The 21,486-nt window shown below is 47.7% G+C and overlaps 1 protein-coding gene across 9 annotated transcripts in view; it reads right to left on the reverse strand.

The window, feature by feature from the left end:
• DLG2 (discs large MAGUK scaffold protein 2) overlaps positions 1 to 21,486 on the reverse strand; it is a 1,666,258-nt gene that overhangs the window by 345,471 nt on the left and 1,299,301 nt on the right. For all 9 annotated transcript variants that reach the window (XM_073661710.1, XM_073661711.1, XM_073661715.1 and 6 more), the window contains one exon: positions 4,053 to 4,155. In XM_073661710.1, coding sequence (XP_073517811.1) covers positions 4,053 to 4,155 — 103 coding nt within the window. The remainder of the gene's footprint in view (positions 1 to 4,052; positions 4,156 to 21,486) is intronic.

The raw sequence follows: 21,486 nt of genomic DNA on the forward strand, positions 1-21,486 counted from the left end.
TTTCCTGGGGCAGTCCTCATATGAGCCAGTTTCTTTGTAGCGCTTGATGGTTTTTGCAACTGCACTTGGGGACACTTTCAAAGTTTTCCCAATTTTTCGCACTGACTGACCTTCATTTCTTAAAGTAATGATGGACACTCATTTTTCTTTACTTAGCTGCTTTTTTCTTGCCATAATACAAATTCTAACAGTCTGTTCAGTTGGACTATCAGCTGTGTATCCACCAGACTTCTGCACAACACAACTGATGGTCCCAACCCCATTTATAAGGCAAGAAATCCCACTTATTAAACCTGACAGGGCACACCTGTGAAGTGAAAAACATTTCCGGTGACTACCTCTTGAAGCTCATCAAGAGAACGCCAAGAGTGTGCAAAGCAGTCATCAAAGCAAAAGGTGGCTACTTTGAAGAACCTAGAATATAAGACATATTTTCAGTTGTTTCACACTTTTTTGTTAAGTATATAATTCCACATGTGTTAATTCATAGTTTTGATGCCTTCAGTGTGAATGTACAATTTTCAAAGTCATGAAAATACAGAAAAATCTTTAAATCAGAAGGTGTGTCCAAACTTTTGGTCTGTACTGTATCTGTATTATATCAGGCATAGAATGACAGTGATTACATTACACTGAAACACCTGTTTTTCAAATTACTTCACTACTGAAATTAATGTTTTGGCTGTATAGGTCTTAGTATCATGATAAAAATTATACCTGCCTTGTAGTAATCAGATGTACCAGGGCTGAGAAATCAAGCTTTAAAGCCACACACAAATAAACCAGGAAGTGCTGTGGGGGCGTGTCTGTGTACACACAGTGCATGGACACGCCCTCTCAATGCACTTCCAGGTAAGTTGCATCTGGCTTTAAAGTTTGATATCTCAGCGCTGGCACATCGGATTACTACAAGACAGGTATCATTTTTATTGTTTAACTGGGACCTATACAGTCAGTCCACTAGTTTCAGTTTTAAAAGCGTCCTGATAAGTCCCCTTTAAAACATTTGTGTATTAATACTGAGTCAAAAGATATATTGCTAAAGTTTTAGTATGGTTGATTTTCTGCCTTATAAATATTTCCCTTAGGAAAAGAATGATAAATGTTCACACAATGCTCTTAGGGTAGAATTCGTGTCCTATTTCCTTTTTATCAGTTTGTTTAGAATTTTTTACTGTAAAAATAGCGCAGAGGACAGCGATCTTCTCGGAGCAAAAAAACAGATATGATCTTATATAATAATATACTATAATAGTATGCTTCTGGACTTACACTAGTGACCAAAATTGAGGCAACACCCTCAAGATTTATGATTTTTTAGCATTTTGCCAATACAAATCCAAATTTCATGAATGTTTTTGATTTCACAGTAAAGTTTTTAAGTAGAAAAATCAAAATCTCATATAGTAACACAATATTAGCAGGAAATTTGTTCATTTGTCAACAAATAGGACACTATTGTCACTCAGATGACTGTGGGAGAAAAGCCATTTATTTGTTGTATTTTCATAGCTAACACTACAATGTTAATACTTAGTTGGATAGCCCTTGGGCTTGATGACTGCCTGGCATCTACTTGGCATGCTATCTACCAGTTTGTGTAAATCAGATGGTGTGATGATATGAAGCCATGATTTGATGATGGCTGCAATGAGTTCCTGCTTGTGTGAAGCCCGCTGCTGTTTTGACACCGCTCTTTTGAGCCGAGCCCAGAGATTCTCAGTAGGATTGAGATCTGGGCTGTTTCCTGGCCAATTCAATAGCTGGACATGTTTGTCCTTGAACCAAGAGAGACATTTTTTAGCTGTATGGCATGGGGCTCCATCTTGCTGAAAAATAAACGGTGTCCCTTCACCAAATACATCACGTGCCGAAAGAATGAGTTTAGGCTGAAGGACTTCCTTGATGGACTTTTCAGAATGAACTGTTCCTTCAATTACCGGCAGCCGACCAACTGCATCTCTGGACATGCAGCCCCCTACCATAACACTCAGAGGATGATTCATGGTGGGCACTGTACACTCTGGCAACCAGTCCTCTCCAGGTCGTTGTCGAACGTAGCGGACACCGTCGCTGCCAAAGATGGATATGCGTGTCTCATCGCTCCATAAAACATTCCTCCATTGTTCAATGGTCCATTTAGACTGTTCTTTGGCCCCTGCAGATGTTTCTGATGCTGTGAGGCATTCAAAAATGGCTTTTTACCTGGTATTCTGGCTCTTAACCCCGCATTTACCAATCGTCGTTGAACCGTCCGATCGGACACTCTCACTCCAGTGTTGACAAGCTCCTTGTTGATGTCCACAGCAGTTGACTTCCTGTTATTTAGGGCGATTCTAACAATTCTTCTATCAGTCTGAGGAGTTGTAGCCTTCTTCCTTCCTCTACCTGGCTTATTCTTTATCGAACCAGTCTCTTGAAACCGCTTACACACTTTGAGAACGTCGGCCGGTGAGATCGCTTTTCCAATTCCTGCTGCAATTTCCCGGTAACTGTACCCTTCTTCTCTTAAAGTAACAGCTTTGGCTTTCTTCTTAGGTGACCACTCCTGTCTAATACTGCTGGCACAATATCGGTCTTAAATCACACCCAGGTCACTATAAACATAGAATACATATCGCAGAAGAGGGCGCGTGTTCAAGCAAGTATGTCAGTGAAAACTTTCATTAAATATTGGTGATGGTGAAAAACTGCAGGTGTTGCCTCAGTTTTAGCCACTAGTGTATAATTGTCATGACTTCATCATGAACATGAACTATGATCGCAGTGTGAACAGAACCAAATCCGGATTTTCTCTTTTCTCTTCATTGACTATGGTGGGAGGTACCGTAATTATCATAGTACTGATGGAATAGACACACATTAGTGATATGGCATGGTTTATGAGGCATAGTCCCATTGAAAATGTATAAAATACATTGTTTATCACCCAAAGTAATACTAATATTGAAAGGATTTATAAGGATAGCACCATGCCCTCTGCTGGTCAGAAGTGGTATTGCTACTTTATAAAAAAATTCTTTTTCGCGGATTATTGTATTTGGCGTTAAATTTGACTTGTATTTAGCAATTTTCTTACATATCTGCAGCAGTAAATGTGCCATGTTACAGTAACACAGGTGTGTCCGGCAATTTGCTTCTGTGGGAATTACTAATTTTCCCAGCTCTCATCTTATCTTGATTAAAGAAACTAAGAGGCCGATTCACTAAGTATTTTATGCCGGAAAACTGGCGCAAAAATGTAGCAACTTTTGTCATTTTTACACTAGCTCCGCTAACATTTTTAAAAGCGGGCGCAGCTTAGCGGAAGAGGTAATGGCCTAGATTCAAAATAATTTCTGTTATAAAACTAGTATAAATTATACAGAAATTTTCTCCAGTCTCCAACTGGAGTAGATTTTCTTACTCACATGGCAGCTGAAAGATTGCGCCAAGTCCATTAGGCAACGTACGCCTTTTACTGAATTTGGCGAATATTTCTTCAAGACTGAAGAATAAAACACCATTTATATCGAAGTCCCCAAAAAGAATAAATTTCCACTTCTGCAGATTTAGTTAAAAAGTTGCAATAAAGTTGGGGGTAGTGGAAAAAGTATTAGAAAAAGTGGAAGAACTTCTCTAGGCAGAATCGTTACACTATACTCTAAAGATTCGTCATTTTGATATCTGTGAAACCAAACTTATCAACATTTTTATTGTTTTAGTCCCACCTAAAAACCCCTCCTGGGAATGCCCTGACCCTCCCAATAACACCTGATGGCCAGCCCCCGAGCATCGATTTTTGGTCGGGTTTACATGAACCTTGCCCCTAGTCGGTCTGGGATGCCACAGATTTGCTGGAATTGAGTCTGAAGTTTGGGACATTCACGGAAATGTTGGCAAAAATGACTTTAAAAGTTCCCATCTTAGTGATTTGTCTCTTAGGTTCTTAGACAGTCTGTGATGTGTGAGCCATAAAACAACTGAACGCTGCAGGAAAATGCAGTCGCTTGACTTTCAGCAGATTGACATGTTGATTACAGTACGAGGAGGAACGTGCCGCCATCTCTTACCTTCAGGCTGGTATTGCGCTAACATCGTGACCGTCTGACCTGCACCTTTTAAGGCCGCTGCAGCTTGTTCATGGGAAGCACCGCGAAGATCAATTCCATTAACCTGTAAACAAAAAGGGTGCACAAAATTATAAGCCTATCCTAAGGAAAGACTCTAGAAGAGCAGAGGGCATCCTGCATATTAGAGGGATGTGATTTCTTCTTTGGCGATGAGAAGAAATGACAGGTCTACGCAGGGATCAGAAACCACCATGGAAAAATTTTCACATTTACAGTCAATGTCTTAATACCCTCAAAACTGCACTGGCACTAGTGCCTATAACAGTGTTATCTGCAGTGCCCTCTGACCTGTATGAGCCACAGTGCCCCAAAACAGTACAAGTCCCAGTTTCCTCAAGACTGTACTATTGATACAGCCTCATAACAGTGTCAGCAGCAGTACCCTCACAACTGTATCAGCCATAGTGCCCCATAGCTTTCTCAAAAATAGACCACTCACCGTGCTAGCAACAGTGCCCTCAAAACTGTATCAGCCATAATGCAGCATAAAAGTGCCATCTACAATTCTCCATAAAAATGCCAACCCTGGTACTCTCAAAAATGTATCAGCCACAGTGTCCCATCACAGTGCCAACTGCAGTACCCTTAGATATGTACCACTCATAGTGCCCCATAACAGTGCTAGCCATAGTGACCTCAAAATTATATCAGCCATAGTGCCCCATAATAGTGCTCGCGACAGTACCATTAAAGCTGTAGACACCATAGTGTCTCATAACAGTACCAACCACAGTGCCCTCAAAATGGCATGATCTACACTGCCCCATAAACGTGCCAACCATGTTACTCTCAAAACAGTATCAGCCATAGAGTATCATAACAGTGCCAGCTGCAATATGTTTAGAAGTGTACCACTCTTAGTGCCCCATAATAGTGCTAGCCACAGTGCCTTCAAAATTGTGCCAGCCATAGTGTCATATAACAGTGCCAGCTGCAATTCTCTTACAAGTCTACCACTCATAGTGCCCCAAACCAGTGATAGCCACAATGCCCTCAAAACTGTACCAGCCATAGTGCCCCATTACAGTGCCAACCATGGTAGTCTTAAAACTATATTGTCCATAGTGCCCCATAACAGTGACAGCTGCAATATCCTCAAAATTGTACCATCGATAAAGCTCTGTAACAGTGCCAAAGACAGTACCTTCAGAACTATACCAGCCACTGTATCCAACAACAATGCCACCCACAGCTCTCTCAGAACTGCACCAGCCACAGTGTCACTTAACAATGCCGGCCTCAGTTCCCTCAAAATTGTATCAGCCATAGAGTGCCATAACAGTGCCAGCTGCAATATGTTTAGAAGTGTATCACTCACAGTGCCCCATAATAGTGCTAGCCACAGTGCCTTCAAAATTGTACCAGACTTAGTGTTGCATAACAGTACCAGCCACTGTACCCAACAACAATGCCGCCCGCAGCGCTCTCAGAACTGCACCAGATACAGTGCCACATAACAATGCCGGCCTCAGTTTCCTCAAAACTGTAGCAGCCATAGTGCCCAATAACAGTGCCATCTGGGCTGACAGAACCAGTAGTTCCAGCCTCATCGGAAGGACTTTATGCCAGTTGTACCATCTCAGATGCCGTCATGTAGCCCCAATGTACCATGTAGTGCCATTTTAATGCCCAGTATTCATCAGAGAGGCCACACAGAGCTCTGAGGTCTATGGCGGCTCCTGATTGCTTTTCTCTGCTCCAAAATTAAACCGACAGAGCGGAAATACATCTGATAGTCTTGGCAGCGGTTGGTTGTTATGGGCTGATTATCACTATCCATTCTCCACACTTATCTCCCTGCCAACCGAGCTGAGACTCCGGAGGCGTTGTCCATATGCTGGAGTAACAGACACCGTTATATTACGGCTCCAGTATAACACACGAGGAACGGGACAGGTTCTCCAAATCACACTGGTCAGTAAAACATGAAGGTCTGGGGCAAATCTGGATGAATAGGACTTCATGTCCCAATACTCCTATAGGTGATGGCACATCTGGACCTGTGTTGGGATGTTGGCACCACCATGCCAACTCTGATGCCGTCAACCTTGACTGTCCCCCATAGGAGTAATTGCTCAAGGATCCAGCTTTCCGATAGTAAAAGAGAGGGTGACAACATTCACAACACGCTTTCTTCAAGTTGCCAAATAGATATCCCCTATAAATTTGTAAACTCCTCTGAGTATACACGGTAGTAGGAGTGGACGGCTCCACTATCCCTTTCCCATACATTTACGGTGCTGGTAAGGATGGTACATCTCAGGAGGCAAACGTAATATGAGGATTTAGGCGCGGATTTCATACCAGAATTTTCAGACACAATCCTCGCAAATTTGAAGCATCCTGGACCGAAAAGAAAGGAGCAAGGTTTATAAAACCCTGTCAAAATATGTGTGTTCCAGGATGATCCAGGGGCAATACCAGGAGGATCTGGGGCAATACCAGGAGGATCTGGGGCATTCCCGGCAAAGGTTGGTGGACGGGAAATGACATTTTCTAATTACTCTACTACAGAAATGTCGTTAAGTGAATTGCCACAGGATTGCTGCAGAAATTCTGGAGATTTCACCCTCTACACATACTGTAACTCCTGACCATTAACCGATTCAGCGGGAAAGTGCTGGGTTTGGGGAGATCGGCACCATGTCCTGCTATTAACTGTTTCTGCGTCTTTAGGACACAGTTACAATTGAATATAATGGGGGAGCAGGGAGCTGCCATTTGTGTGGGTCACAGTGCATCATATGGGGGCATAATACTTTGTGAAGGGCATCAAGTGGGGACATAATATTTCCTCCATTCCACTCAACCCCCTACCCGATCTATCAACATAAATGACACCATGCTTTCCCCTGTGTCACTAGTCCTTCACACAACACATCCAAGCTCTCACCACCTCCTGCCTCCTCCAACCCCAAAATATTTAAGCATCTGTAGCACCCTGAGGACTCGGTTGCTACAGGGGTATTGCACCTCAACCAGAGGTGTGGTATTCCACTCCCGGGTAAGGATGGAGTGTGGGACTGAGCTCAGCTAGCTGCATGCACTACACTCATCCCATTTCTGGGGGACAGAACTACGGTACTCCCACCAGTTAGATGTGCAGGTACGACAGCGTCTGTCCCTGGCTGGAGTGGGAGGGGGGGAGGAACATCCCAGTAGTGTAGGGGCAGATAGGGGAGGGGCTCTGGGCATAGAGGTAGGAGCCCATTGGGTGCTAGTCACCTGGGCTCACACATAGAGGGAGTATATATGGTGGGCACCATCTAGAGATAGGGTCAGTCAGTGAGTCAGTCAGTTCAGAGAGGAGCTCAGCCAAGAGGGCTGACAGGGAGCTGTGGCTCCGGCTGGGCCCAGCTCCAGGGCCAGGCCTGAAGCAGAGAGAAGGAGGAAGAAAGGCCCGGAGACATAAGACCAAGAGGGAACCCCGAGATCCCACGAGTGAACCAAAAGGGTGAAGGGTTGGCAGAAGAGGGCACCGGATCCCAAACTGACGGAGGCAAAACATCCTTAGTCAGGAACCGGAGGTCGTGGTCAAGTTTTGCCATGACCCTCACCACATTCACCAGGAAGGTACACCACGAGTAGGGTCAGGAAAGCCATAAAAGGTTTTACCATTGAGAGGCCCGAGGGAACCGGACAAAGGTGGATTCCTGGTGGGGACGGCCAGAGAGAGAGAGAGAGAGGGGAGCTCAGGACCACGCTCCGGAATTGCCTGGGGGTTAGCCGAGTCCCGCACCTGGTGGATGCAGCACGGCTCGGGTGGTCACTCCCGGCCGAAGTGACTGAAGTAACACCTGTGAGTAAAAACCCTGAAACTGCATTATATGTTTCTGACTCTCCTTGCTGCACCATCACTACCTCCATCATCCACATCTGCTGCCCTGAGGCCATACCCCTCCCGTTGGGGGTTATACCATCTACGCTGCACAATCATACCACCGGCCTCAGCGGTCTGCCCTGCAGCGGCGGCTCCTTCGCTGCATTCAATGGGTGGCGTAGTCGTACAACATCTACCGCTAATACATCGCCGCTCAGTTTGACTCCCTGGGCACGGACCGGGTCACCGCCACGAGACTACTACTCCCCTCGGATCCGGCTCCGGGTAAGCTCCCGTGCGCGCGATGCCGCGCGACGAAGGCCCAGGGGCGCGTCAACTTTGGCGTAGTCGGCAGGATTACGTGCCCACAACTACCGGGTACTGCGTGCCTGAAGAAAAGTTTATATGTACCGTAAGAAGAAGTCTCCCGCCAGTTCCGGAGGGTCCCCGCCATCGGACGCCATCTCGGATCATTTCCCGCCAGTTGCCCGCCATCTGCAGCCTTTTCCCGCCATCCACGGAGTTTCCCGCCATTAGGAGACGATTCCCGCCATCTGAGACGATTTCCCGCCCTGGCAGAGCGGACGCCATTATGGGCGTGCCAGAGGGTGGCAAGGGACCACCTCCCATCGTGGGCCTGGTCCCAGAAGAGCGCCAAAAGCGGAGACCGCCCTCACCAGCAGAGACTGCAAAGATAGAGATGTCCATCAGGGTGAGGGGTCTGCCCCTGGAACTGACAATCACCAAGTTGCCCCGGGACCACCCTCAGTGTGGGCGGATCAAGAACAAAAGAGAGAGGATGGGTGCAGCCTGGAGGAGTCTAGAGAGATCGCACCCGGAGATGGAGGGAGAGTCAGGCAGCACCGACCCTGTGGTCAGGAGCCTGTTGCAGGCCGCCACCCCAGAAGGCCTGGTGGAGATTCTGGCACAGCTCCCCCGAGATCGGGAGCATGCACAGACTGCGCTGGAGGGCTTGGCTCGGAGGATGGCCCGAGTGCAGCGAGAGGTGTTGGCCGAGTGGAGTAGAGAAATGGCCCTGCAGGCTGGAACCCGCCAGCAAAGGACGCCACCCGAGACGAGGAGTCTGACAGCCTCTGAGGATGGTGCAGGAGGGACGAAGGCCGGAGACGACGCCGTGGAAGGAGCTGAAGAGATGGAAGCAGGTAAAGGGGACGTCACCACCCCAAGCCAAGTAGCCGTGAGCCTGCCCCAGCTCCCCGTCGCAGAGCCCGAAATCCCACCGACCGTGCTCGTTACTGCACCGCCACCGCTCCAAACTAGGCCTCAAGCGGCAGGAGCCGCGGCCGCGCCCTCTGTGACGTCACGCGCCTCAATCCAGAGCGTGGCCAAGCAGGAAACGCCACCGGCCTGGTCACAAGGCCGAGTACCCCCGGGCGCCGCAGTTCCAACAGTGCCCTCTACCTCTATCATGCCACCGGCCTGGTCGCAAGACCTGGTGGACCCGGGCGCCGCTGCCTCTAAAGCGCCCTTCACTTTCAGGATGCCTCCGGCCTGGACGCATTGCCAAGAGCCCCCGGGCGCCGCTGCCCCCACAGCGCCCTCTACCTCCACAGTGCCACAACTGGGCGAGGACCTGTACGCGCAGCACACTAGCCCGGACGGGCTGCCGTTCGAATGGCCACCGGAGTATACCAACCCACGACTCCGGAGGGAACGGCCCTTGTGTGAACCCCTAATCCCAGCTCCGGCGCCTGTCAAGATCGTCCCGCTCCCGTTGGAGGAGGCCCAATTCGAATGGGACCCCACCGGAGAAAACCTCATTGGGTTTACCCACGACACCCGGGCGGCCGCAGCCCAGCGAGCGGAGTGCTGCCGGCAACAGCTGGAGGTCTTTGACCGGGAACGGCGGGAGAGGCGGGTCCGCGAGGAGCGGCTGCAAGTCCAGAGTGCGGAGCAGAAACGTCGGACCCGGCGAAACCCCCGTGCAGCCCACGGTCCCCGCGCCACCGGGACCATAATCAAGTTCCAACTGGAGCACGGTTGGGGCTTTATCCGGGATCACAGAACCCCCGGCGACGTCTTTGTCACCCGCAGAGATGTCGAGAGTCATCTGCCGGAGGGACACAGAGGACGTGACCTTTACCCGGGTGACGAGGTCACCTTCACCCGGCATCAGTGTGCTAAGGGACCATATGCTCTTCATGTGCACCGACTGACCGAGGAAGAGCTACAGTGCGAGGAGGAACAAGAGGACCCAGACGGGTTTGAAGACTACCCGCGGGAAGGAGCAGGAGGACGCCGTTACTGAAGTACGGTAAAGTGGAACTGTACATAGTTACCCGTAAGGGTACAAGAACTGCTGCTAAATAGAATATGGTCCCCGTTGGGACTAGTGAATTGTTCCCGTGTGTCCCTATCCCTAACCAGGCTGAGGACTGTGAGCAGCCATCCCTTTTTCCCCACTGGCCGAGGACTGAGAGCGGCCACCCTGTAAATAGTTGCGCTTCCTAAGGCGCCCCCTACCGGTTTTATAAGGAACTGTTTTTGTGACTGTTGCACTTTTACCTGGTCACAAATTGCACAGTGGCCAGAAGTCAAGATTATATTGAAAGTTATATGCTGCTAGAGTAATAATGAGGAAGTTATGTGTTATGTGCCAAAAGAGTTCCGGTGGCATTAGCCAGATGTTTTATTATGACTAAGGAAAATGTTTTATACCTGTAACGTTTAAAGAGAAAAGTACCTCCCATAAAGGGATGAGTTATAGTTAATGTTTTATATGTAAGTGCACTTTAATATTTTTGTATGTTTTATATTGTTTTACTCTTTTACAGCCCGAGGACGTGCTGTGGTTTACCAGGGGGGAATGTAGCACCCTGAGGACTCGGTTGCTACAGGGGTATTGCACCTCAACCAGAGGTGTGGTATTCCACTCCCGGGTAAGGATGGAGTGTGGGACTGAGCTCAGCTAGCTGCATGCACTACACTCATCCCATTTCCGGGGGACAGAACTACGGTACTCCCACCAGTTAGATGTGCAGGTACGACAGCGTCTGTCCCTGGCTGGAGTGGGAGGGGGGGAGGAACATCCCAGTAGTGTAGGGGCAGATAGGGGAGGGGCTCTGGGCATAGAGGTAGGAGCCCATTGGGTGCTAGTCACCTGGGCTCACACATAGAGGGAGTATATATGGTGGGCACCATCTAGAGATAGGGTCAGTCAGTGAGTCAGTCAGTTCAGAGAGGAGCTCAGCCAAGAGGGCTGACAGGGAGCTGTGGCTCCGGCTGGGCCCAGCTCCAGGGCCAGGCCTGAAGCAGAGAGAAGGAGGAAGAAAGGCCCGGAGACATAAGACCAAGAGGGAACCCCGAGATCCCACGAGTGAACCAAAAGGGTGAAGGGTTGGCAGAAGAGGGCACCGGATCCCAAACTGACGGAGGCAAAACATCCTTAGTCAGGAACCGGAGGTCGTGGTCAAGTTTTGCCATGACCCTCACCCAATTCACCAGGAAGGTACACCACGAGTAGGGTCAGGAAAGCCATAAAAGGTTTTACCATTGAGAGGCCCGAGGGAACCGGACAAAGGTGGATCCCTGGTGGGGACGGCCAGAGAGAGAGAGAGAGAGGGGAGCTCAGGACCACGCTCCGGAATTGCCTGGGGGTTAGCCGAGTCCCGCACCTGGTGGACGCAGCACGGCTCGGGTGGTCACTCCCGGCCGAAGTGACTGAAGTAACACCTGTGAGTAAAAACCCTGAAACTGCATTATATGTTTCTGACTCTCCTTGCTGCACCATCACTACCTCCATCATCCACATCTGCTGCCCTGAGGCCATACCCCTCCCGTTGGGGGTTATACCATCTACGCTGCACAATCATACCACCGGCCTCAGCGGTCTGCCCTGCAGCGGCGGCTCCTTCGCTGCATTCAACGGGTGGCGTAGTCGTACAACATCTACCGCTAATACATCGCCGCTCAGTTTGACTCCCTGGGCACGGACCGGGTCACCGCCACGAGACTACTACTCCCCTCGGATCCGGCTCCGGGTAAGCTCCCGTGCGCGCGATGCCGCGCGACGAAGGCCCAGGGGCGCGTCACATCCTTTCCTCAACCTCGAAACGACTAAAATGTTAGAGCATATTCTCATCATCCCCCGCCTAGACTACTGCAATATCCTCCTCTGTCGTCTCCCTGCTAAGGCCACGCGCACACGTTGAGTATTTGGAGAGTTTTTTTACCTCAGTATTTGTAAGCCAAAACCAGGATTGGAACAATCAAAGGAAAAGTATAATAGAAACAAGTCACCACTCCTGTATTTTTCACCCACTCCTGGTTTTGGCTTACAAATACTGTGGTAAAAGACTCACCAAATATTCAACATGTGCACGTGGCCTTCCAGTCTCACACCTCTCCTGTCCGTCCTCAACTCCACTGCCCAATTAATCCATCTCTCTCCTCATTACTCCTCCACCTCTGTCCACTGCCAGTCCCTTCACTGGCATCCAGACCCCCAATGTATCCAGTTTAAATGACTAACAATGATTTACAAAGCCCTCCTTAATCTGTCTCCTCCATATATCTCCAAACTAATCACCCGATACCTTCCAAGATGCAACATCCAGTCCTCCCAAGACCTCCTTCTCTCCTCGGCTCTTGTAAGTGTCTAACCCAATCACCTCCAAGACCCAGGAATTCCTCATACTCTGGATTTCAGTGACCCAACACGTCCGATTGTCTCCCATATTCGGAACCTTCAGATGAAAAACTGATCTCTACAGCAAGGTCTACAACCAGCAATGACCCTTCTTCCACCTCTCCACTACCAGAGCGACTGCAACCCCCAATCTACTGCCTCCTTCCCCAATATCCTGTAGATTGTAATTCTGTGAAGGCAGTGTCTTCTCCCCTCTGAATCAGTCTAGTCAGTTTATTTACTGTATTTTATGTGTGTTATATGTATGTAATATGTATGTAACCCTTTTCACATAACAAAGTAACATAGTTTTTAAGGTTGAAGGAAGACTAAGTCCATCTAGTTCAACCCATAGCCTAACATGTTGATCCAGAGGAAGGCAAAAAAAAACATGTGGCAAACACTAAGCTCCACATTGGGGAAAAAAATTCCTTCCCGACTCCATACGACAATCAGACTAGTTCCCTGGATCAACGCCCTATCAAGGAATCTAGTATATATAACCTCTAATATTATACTTTTCAAGAAAGGCATCCAGGCCCTTCTTAAATTTTAACAGTGAATCCCTCATTACACATCATGCGGCAGAGAGCTCCATAGTCTCACTGCTCTTACAGTGAAGAATCCGCGTCTGTGATTATGATTAAACCTTCTTTCCTCCAGACGTAGAAGATGCCCCCTTGTCCCCGTCTCTGGCCTCAGAGTAAAAAGATCAGTAGAAAGGTCTTTGTACTGTCCCCTCATATACTTGTACATAGTAATAAGATCACCCCAAAGTCTTTCTTTTCCACAGTAAATAACCCCAAGTGTAATAACCTGTCTTGGTATTGCAGACCCCCCAGTCCTCTAATAACCTTGGTCGCTCTTCTCTGCACCCCCTCTAGTTCAGCTATGTCTTTCTTATACACCGGAGACCAGAACTGTACACAGTATTCTAAGTGTGGTCGCACTAGTGACTTGTATAGAGGTAAAATTATCTTCTCCTCATCAGCATCTATGCCTCTTTTAATGCATCCCATTATTTTATTTGCCTTTGCAGCAGCTGCCTGACACTGGCCACTAAACGTGAGCTTGTCGTCCACCAATACACCCAGGTCTTTTTCAGTTACAGTTTTGCCCAGTGTTTTACTATTAAGCATATAATTATACATTTTATTTCCTCTGCCCAAGTGCATTACCTTACATTTATCCCCATTAAAGCTCATTTGCCATTTATCAGCCCAAGCTTCTAGTTTACATAGATCCTCCTGTAATATAAAATTGTCCTCCTCTGTATTGATTACCCTGCAGAGTTTAGTGTCATCTGCAAATATTGAAATATTACTCTGTATGCCCCCTACAAGGTCATTAATAAATATGTTAAAAATAAGGGGGCCCAATACTGACCCCTGTGGTACCCCACTGTTAACTGAGACCCACTCTGAGTGTTTTCCATTAATAACCACCCTTTGTTTCCTATCACTGAGCCAGTTCTTAACCTACATACATATATTTTCCCCTATCCCCATTGTTCTCATTTTATGTATCAACCTTTTGTGTGGAACAGTATCAAAAGCTTTTGAAAAGTCCATATACACAGCATCCACTGCATTTCCTTGGTCCAGTCCAGAACTTGCCTCCTCATAAAAACTGATCAGATTAGTTTGCCAGGAACGGTCCCTCGTAAACCCATGTTGATATTGGATCATGAGGTTATTCTTCTTCAGATACTCTAGTATAGCATCTCGTAGGAAACCCTCCAGGATTTTACCCACAGTAGAGGTTAAGCTTACCGGCCTATAATTTCCAAGTTCAGTTTTTGTCCCCTTTTTGAATATTGGCACCACATTTGGTATACGCCAGTCCTGTGGTACAGACCCTGTTATTATGGAATTTTTAAAGATTAAAAATAATGGTCTATCTATGACGTTACTTAATTCCTGCAGTACTCGCGGGTGTATCCCATCCGGGCCCAAGGATTTTTCAACTTTAGTGATTTTTAGACACCGCCGTGCTTCCTGCTGGGTTAAGCAAGTGACATTTAATGGAGAATTTTTGTTATCACTAATCATGTTTTCTATCATGTGATTTTCTTGTGTAAATACGGTTGAAAAAAAATCATTTAGCATATTGGCTTTTTCCTCAACCTCATCCACCATTTCACCCAGACTATTCTTAAGGGGGCCAAGGTTTTTTACTATTTATGTAGTTAAAGAATATTTTGGGATTATTTTTACTTTCTCTGGCAATGAGTCTCTCTGTCTCAATCTTTGCTGCCTTGATTTGGTTTTTACAGAATTTATTTAATTTTCTATATTTATTTAATGCCTCATCACTACCTACTTGCTTTAGTTCTCTAAATGCTTTCTTTTTGTCACTTATTGCGCCCCTTACAGCTCTATTTAGCCATAGTGGTTTCCTCCTATTTCTAGCATATTTATTCCCATAGGGCATGCAATGTTTAGGGGTGCAACGATCAGGCCGATGTGGGAAAGTGGCCCCGCCGATGACAGCGAATATTTAAGCTGGATCTGCGTGCAAGGAAGCACATTCAACTGAAATTTATTGCGGCTCCATGCACTGCAATACACTCCGTCGGCCAATCAGAAGCTGGCAGCTTACATTGGCATTTCCGTCATGGGTGGCGATGGCGAATGGTAGTGACATTATACGCAGCCCACGTCTGTCAAGGTAAAGTCAGCTTCTGGTCTCTGCGCCTGTTACGGAAGAGAATGTTGCACATCATGGTAACGGAGGAAGTTCAGAAGAATCGTTTATTTTTTTTTTAAATGTGTTGAAGAAGAACGGCAGAACAAGAGATATTTTTACTGGAAGGGTCCAAAGATGGGGACATTTTACCAGGAAGGGGCTCAGGATGGAGACATTATTACTGGAAGGGGCCCAGGATGGGAAAATTATTGCTGGAAGAGACACAGGATGGGGAACATTATAGCAGAACGGGACATTATACCAGGAAGGGGCCCAGGATGGGGGACATTATTAAATAAAGGGGACGATGAAGGAGGACATTATTACAGGAAGGGCCCAGGATGGGGGACATTATCAAATAAAGGGGTCTAGGATGGGGGACATTATTACAGGAAGGGCCAAGGATTGGGAATATTATTACAGGAAGGGCCCATAATGAGGGACATTATACCAAGAAGGGGCCCAGGATGGAGGAAATTACACCAAGAAGGGGCCCAGGATGGAGGACATTACACCAAGAAGGGGCCCAGGATGGGCCAACATTTTTCCAGTAAACAAGCCAACCAGGCTTTACAAGCTATTACCTGCAGAAAAACCCCATATCTGCAGATTAATAGCATATCTCGAGTTGACAGGTTCCCTTTAAAGAGGTTTTCTAGGACATTTGCAGGATTTCACTGGCCCCTAACATTGTTTAACGTACTGTTAGGATTCAGCTGTTTTCACACTCTCCATGCTCATCACATCACTACTCCTTCTGAAATTTGCATAGAGACAGCCACATGCCAACCACTTTCTCTTCTGCTTCTTTCATTGCAAGCAGAAGAGAAAGAAGTTGGCACTTGATTGTAAGTAGACAAACTGCATATGGAGTGGTGTTGTGGCGAGTGCAGAGAGTGTAAAAACAGCTGAGCTCTAACAGTATCCTAAAACAAAATCAGAATATATATTTTAAGGGTGAAAATAAAGTTTCCAAAAGTGGCATGCAAAATTACCTCACTTTATAACTATTGTATAGTGTTCAGTTTTTGTCAGCGCCACATGTTGTTTGATGAATTAGGCAAAACTATGAGAATACCATGCAATCTCCAATCCACAGACTTTTTATTCTGACATCATGTTCTGTTACCATATCTTTGTAGTAAGCTTAGTTTTGCTCCTGTATCTATGCAGTAAGCTTAGTTCTGGTATTGTATCAACAGTATGTAGTAAGCTTGGCTGTTACTGTATCTATGTAGTAAGCTTGGTTCTGGTACCATGTGTATGAAGTAAGCTATAGTAGGCTTGGTTCTGTTGATGTATCTATGTAATAAGTGCAGTTCTGTTTCCATATTGATGTAATAAGTGTGATTTTGTTCTCGTATCTATGTAGTAAGTTTGCTTTTGTTCCTGTGTTTATGTAGTAATCTTGGTTCTGTTCCCTTACCTATGCAGTAAGCTCCTTTCTGTTTCTGCATTTATGCATTAATCTCGGTTCCAGTCTCATATCTGTGTAGTCAGTTGATTCTGTTACTGTATCTATGTAGGTAGTAAGCTTGGTTCTGCTCTCGTATCTATGTAGTGAGCCCCGATCTGTTCCTATATCTATGTACCAGCCACCGTTATTTACCTCTTCTGCTTTAAGGCGGCAGCCAGAGATAAGCAGGCTAAAGATTGGCTGCTGAAACTTGAAGCACACTGTTTTGTGATTGCCTCCCAGGCTAAAACTTGCTAAGCAACCATTGGGCATCATATGAAGACATAATACTCTTTGGGGACATCATATCAAGGCATAATACTGTGTAGTGCATCATATGGGGCATAATACTATGATACTATAAGGGGATATGATATGAGTTGGTAAAACTGTGTGAAGCATCATATTTCGCATAATATTGTGTGGGGGCATCATATGAGGGCATAATTCTACGTGCGGACATCATATGAGGGCATAATTCTACGTGCGGACATCATATGAGGGCATAATTCTACGTGCGGACATCATATGAGGGCATCATACTGTGTGGGGCACCATATGGGGCTTTATACTATCGGGTGTCATTGCATAGGTGCGTGATAATGTGTGGGTGGCATCATATAGGGACATATTACTATAAAAGGGCATCATATGGAGGGCATAATACTATATTGGGGCATCATATGGGTGCATCATACTGTGTGGGGACAAAGGAATGGATGGCTGCATTAACCCTTTCCCGTCCTATACATATATGGTGGTGTATATTTATGGGGGCATAATACTTTTATGGGGGGTCCTATTTCTTTCGCCTCTTTAAAAATAACAAATGGTGTTCAACACAATATATATATTTATCCTAAATAGGGTCATTACAGATAACTCATCTAAAAAGAAACTCAAGCCCCATATGTCCATATCAACGGAACAAATTGGAACGCAAGGAATAATAAAAGAAACCCTAAGAATATAAATTGCCACATTTTTAAGGGGTTAAAATGTAAAGCAGTGAAATACAAGAATCCGAAAGCCAATATTGCCCTCTAGTGGTTGTAAAATATAACTGCTGCTGCTAATGTTTGCCAAATATATTATGCCCTAAGCATCAATATGACAATTTTGGTAAACTTTGTGTTATATTTCATAGCTTAAATTGATTTTGGTATTTTGATAAATCTTGGATTACAAATGATTTGTTACATTCCCAAGTGGGTACAGGCAGGATATCTATTTGTGACCAGCAGAATCCTATGCATATTACATTCCTTTTGACGATGTATTACGCCCCCCTCCCTCCTTTCGAAGCTGCTGCAGTTTTCTGATCTTGTAATTACTTTTAGACTGGAACTTCTTACTAATTTACTGTCCAAATCTCACTGTGACTGACAGGTCGGACATCTGCTTGCCTCTGAGTGCCCGCTGTGCGGACGCCGAGCCTCGGTAAAGTCATCTGTCTGTTCAGGAAGGATGTCCGCAGGGGCCCTGCTGAGGTCAATCACCAGAATTGCGTAATGGGGGCATCACTGACCTCTATATTACTGTGATATTGGCTCCACTAACATTGCAGCAGCAGTTATATTTGTTGTCCACTAGGGGGCAGTAATAGCTTACGGAATGTTGCATATTCTGGCTATAAATGAACTGAAAACTGAATTACCAGCTAAGAAAATACTTTGCAAATCGTGGAATTGCACTTGTCACTTAGTATAGACATTACGCTGTGTCTCCATGGGTCCTTGTGGTCAAGACACCACAACCTGTACGCCACAGACATATATCTCTCAATCATCCCACATCCAAAGGGACAGTCACAGATTTGGAAAGCTGTCTTGTTGTCTCGGGAGGTCAGGGATATGACCCGGTTTCCTTAAGACACACAAATGTGTCACCCCAGGCCTGGATGCCACAAATTATTAAAGGCTGTGTCTGAGAGCAGGAGGGAGGTTCCCTGGTCAGGGACCATTAGCATGCAGCACCTCCTGTCCTAGGCCAGTAGGGGGAGCAGGCTGCCCCTATAAAAGCTGGAACTGGGGCAGGGTTAGAGAGACCAGAACCCACTTCTGAAGTGACCAGAAGGGTTCCTTAGAGGAAGGGACAGGTCAGCAGCAGCTGAGGAGTCCGTGAGGCAGAGGAGAAACTGCAAGCCAGGGACATAGGCGACGAGAGCCGGTCCTGGCTGAGAGAACTACACTACCGGACATTGGGGTCCGAGGCTGTCAGGGTTGTAAGCCCAGCAGCAGAGAACCAACCCGCGAGGGATTTCAGGTCCCTTGGCCTAAGAAGCCTGGAGGCTCCGCCACACAGAGGGACCAGTACAGCAAGGAGAAGCAAAAGGTACCCAAGGCCTGAGTCGCAAGCCATACAGGCGAGAAGTACACGGCCAGCTCAGGGACGTGGGCTATTACACCACGAAAAGGGGGATAGTCAGCAAGAGCATAGAGAGAGAAAGGTAGGCCTACACACTCACCCGGACCAGTGGGGCTCGCCCGAATGCTCTCAGACACCCAGGCCCATTCCTACTCGGTACTCCTGTTGGGTCAGTAGTAATACCTACAATAAAGACCCTGGACTGTTTGAAGCGGACTCTGAACTCTTATTACTGCGGCCTGCACTATCACCCCCAGCATTCACCTACACTGCCCTGAGGCTACACTCTTCCCGTGGGGAGTTGTCCTACCGCTGTGCTGCACACCAACATCAGCCTCAGTGGTCTGCCTCGCAGCGGCGGTCATCCCTGACCGCAATCCACGGGTGGCGTAGTCGGACATTCAAAACACTGATAAATAGACTGCCACAATTTGGTCTCACCACCCTGAGCCACGGGATCGGGTTGCCACTACTACCCCCAGCATCGCATAGAAGTCCGGTTCCGGGTACCCCACGGCCCAGGGGGCGAGTCAGCTTTGGCGTAGTCGGCAGGATTGTGACCAACCCGGCACAAACGGGTATTGCGTGCCTGAAAAAGACTTTATACTTACCTGAGTGAAGTTTCCCGCCATTCGGGGCCATTTCCCGCCATCCGGAGCCGTTTTCCCGCCATCGGGCGCCATCTTCGGGACGTCGCGCGGGAAGCAGAGGGGTGTGGACGTCCAAACCGCGCGAGACCTGAAGCACCGCCCTACGCACCGACGCTGCGCAAGGTCCTGGAAGGAGAGAGAGCGACGCTGACGTCACCAGGACGCGACGCAAGGTCCTCGCCCGGAGCAGCACCAGCGGAGCCGTGGCTTACGGAAGAGGATCAACAGAAGGTAGGCCACGGTTAACTAGGGGGGAGGAAGATGTCGGACGTGGAGGGACCTTCTACCACCAGCGTGGCTGCAGCAGCGGTGATGCCGTTCTCCATGCCCTACATGGCTGCCCCAATACTCAGGGGAATCCCATACATTAACTGACTCTAAGGAAAGACTGCACAGTTTATTTAAAGTTTATCCCCTGACAGAAGAACAGAAAGTGAGCATTCTGACGGGGCAGCTAACCGGTGCAGTCCAGCGGGAAGTGAAATCATGGTCAGATGAGGAGAAAAGGACTGTGAAGGACATTCTGACCCGGCTGCGGGGTACCTTTGACACCCGTACCTCAGCAGAAATCAAAATGCGGTTCTATGGCTGTAAGCAGCGAACCCAAGATAGTATCAGAGACTATGCCTTGAACCTGCAAGAAGCTCTGGGAGCAATCAAACAAGCTGACCCTGGCAGCGTGCAGGATACCGATAAACTGTTGACTGATCAGTTCATAGAAGGTCTGCTGTCCAGCGCCCACAGAACCCAGCTGCGCCTCATGGCCCTACACAACCCCGATTTGACTTTTGCGCAGTTCAAAGATAGGGCCATCCGGGTGCTCCGAGAACCCGCACCAGGTGGCGCTGTAGCTTCCCGGCGCCCTGCCATCACTTACCACCAGGGGGCGGCGCCCAACCCCGCAGACCTTGTGGGGGCTGATGCACAGGCCCTAAATCCATCCCAGCCTGCAAACCTGCACCATCAGGTCCAAGAACTGACAAAGAGTGTTGCTGCATTGACCAGGACCGTACAGTCGTTACAGATGGACTCGTCAGGACCAATCAAGCTGGCTTCAAGTCCGGAGGATGTCCAGAGGAGGCAGAGGAGGATCCCGTCATTCAGATGGAGGCCCGCCGACCGTTACACTGAGGATGGACAGCCGATTTGCCGCCGTTGCAGCCAGCCGGGACACATAGCCAGGTACTGTACTTTAAATGGATCCGACCTGGGGCAGAGGGCCAACCCCCAGGCATAAGGTTATCAGGCCCGTCTAATTGGCGTGATAAGTACGTAGGGGGACGCCCGGTTTTACCCGTAGTGCTGGACGGTATCCCCATGAGTGCACTGCTGGACACCGGGTCCCAAGTGACTACCATCCTCTATGTACTTTTCAAGTGACACTGACATAACCCGCTATCCAGACAGTGACTTGAGCATCATCGCCAGCAATGGTCAACCCGTGCCGCAGGTGGGGTTCAGAGAGATGACCATCAAGATTGGTAAGGTTGAACTGCCGGCACAGGGAGTGATCATTGTGGACATTGACCGTCGAGAAAGTCACCCTAAAATAACCTTGGGTACTAACGTGATTGAAAATTGTCTTTCAGAAGTGATTGTAATTTTGCAGCAGGTGGCGATGAATGCGAGCTCCAGCCAACAGAGGGTCCTCCAGAGAGAGATAAGAGCCCTGATGAGACGGCAGCAGGTAGAACTGTCTGGTGGTGAGATCGGTAGCGTAAGACTCAGTGATCCATTCCCCATTT

The sequence above is a fragment of the Phyllobates terribilis genome, unplaced genomic scaffold (assembly GCF_046119375.1).
Source record: "Phyllobates terribilis strain yellow unplaced genomic scaffold, ASM4611937v1 Scaffold_2__4_contigs__length_985480577, whole genome shotgun sequence".
In the NCBI taxonomy this organism is placed as follows: domain Eukaryota; kingdom Metazoa; phylum Chordata; class Amphibia; order Anura; family Dendrobatidae; genus Phyllobates; species Phyllobates terribilis.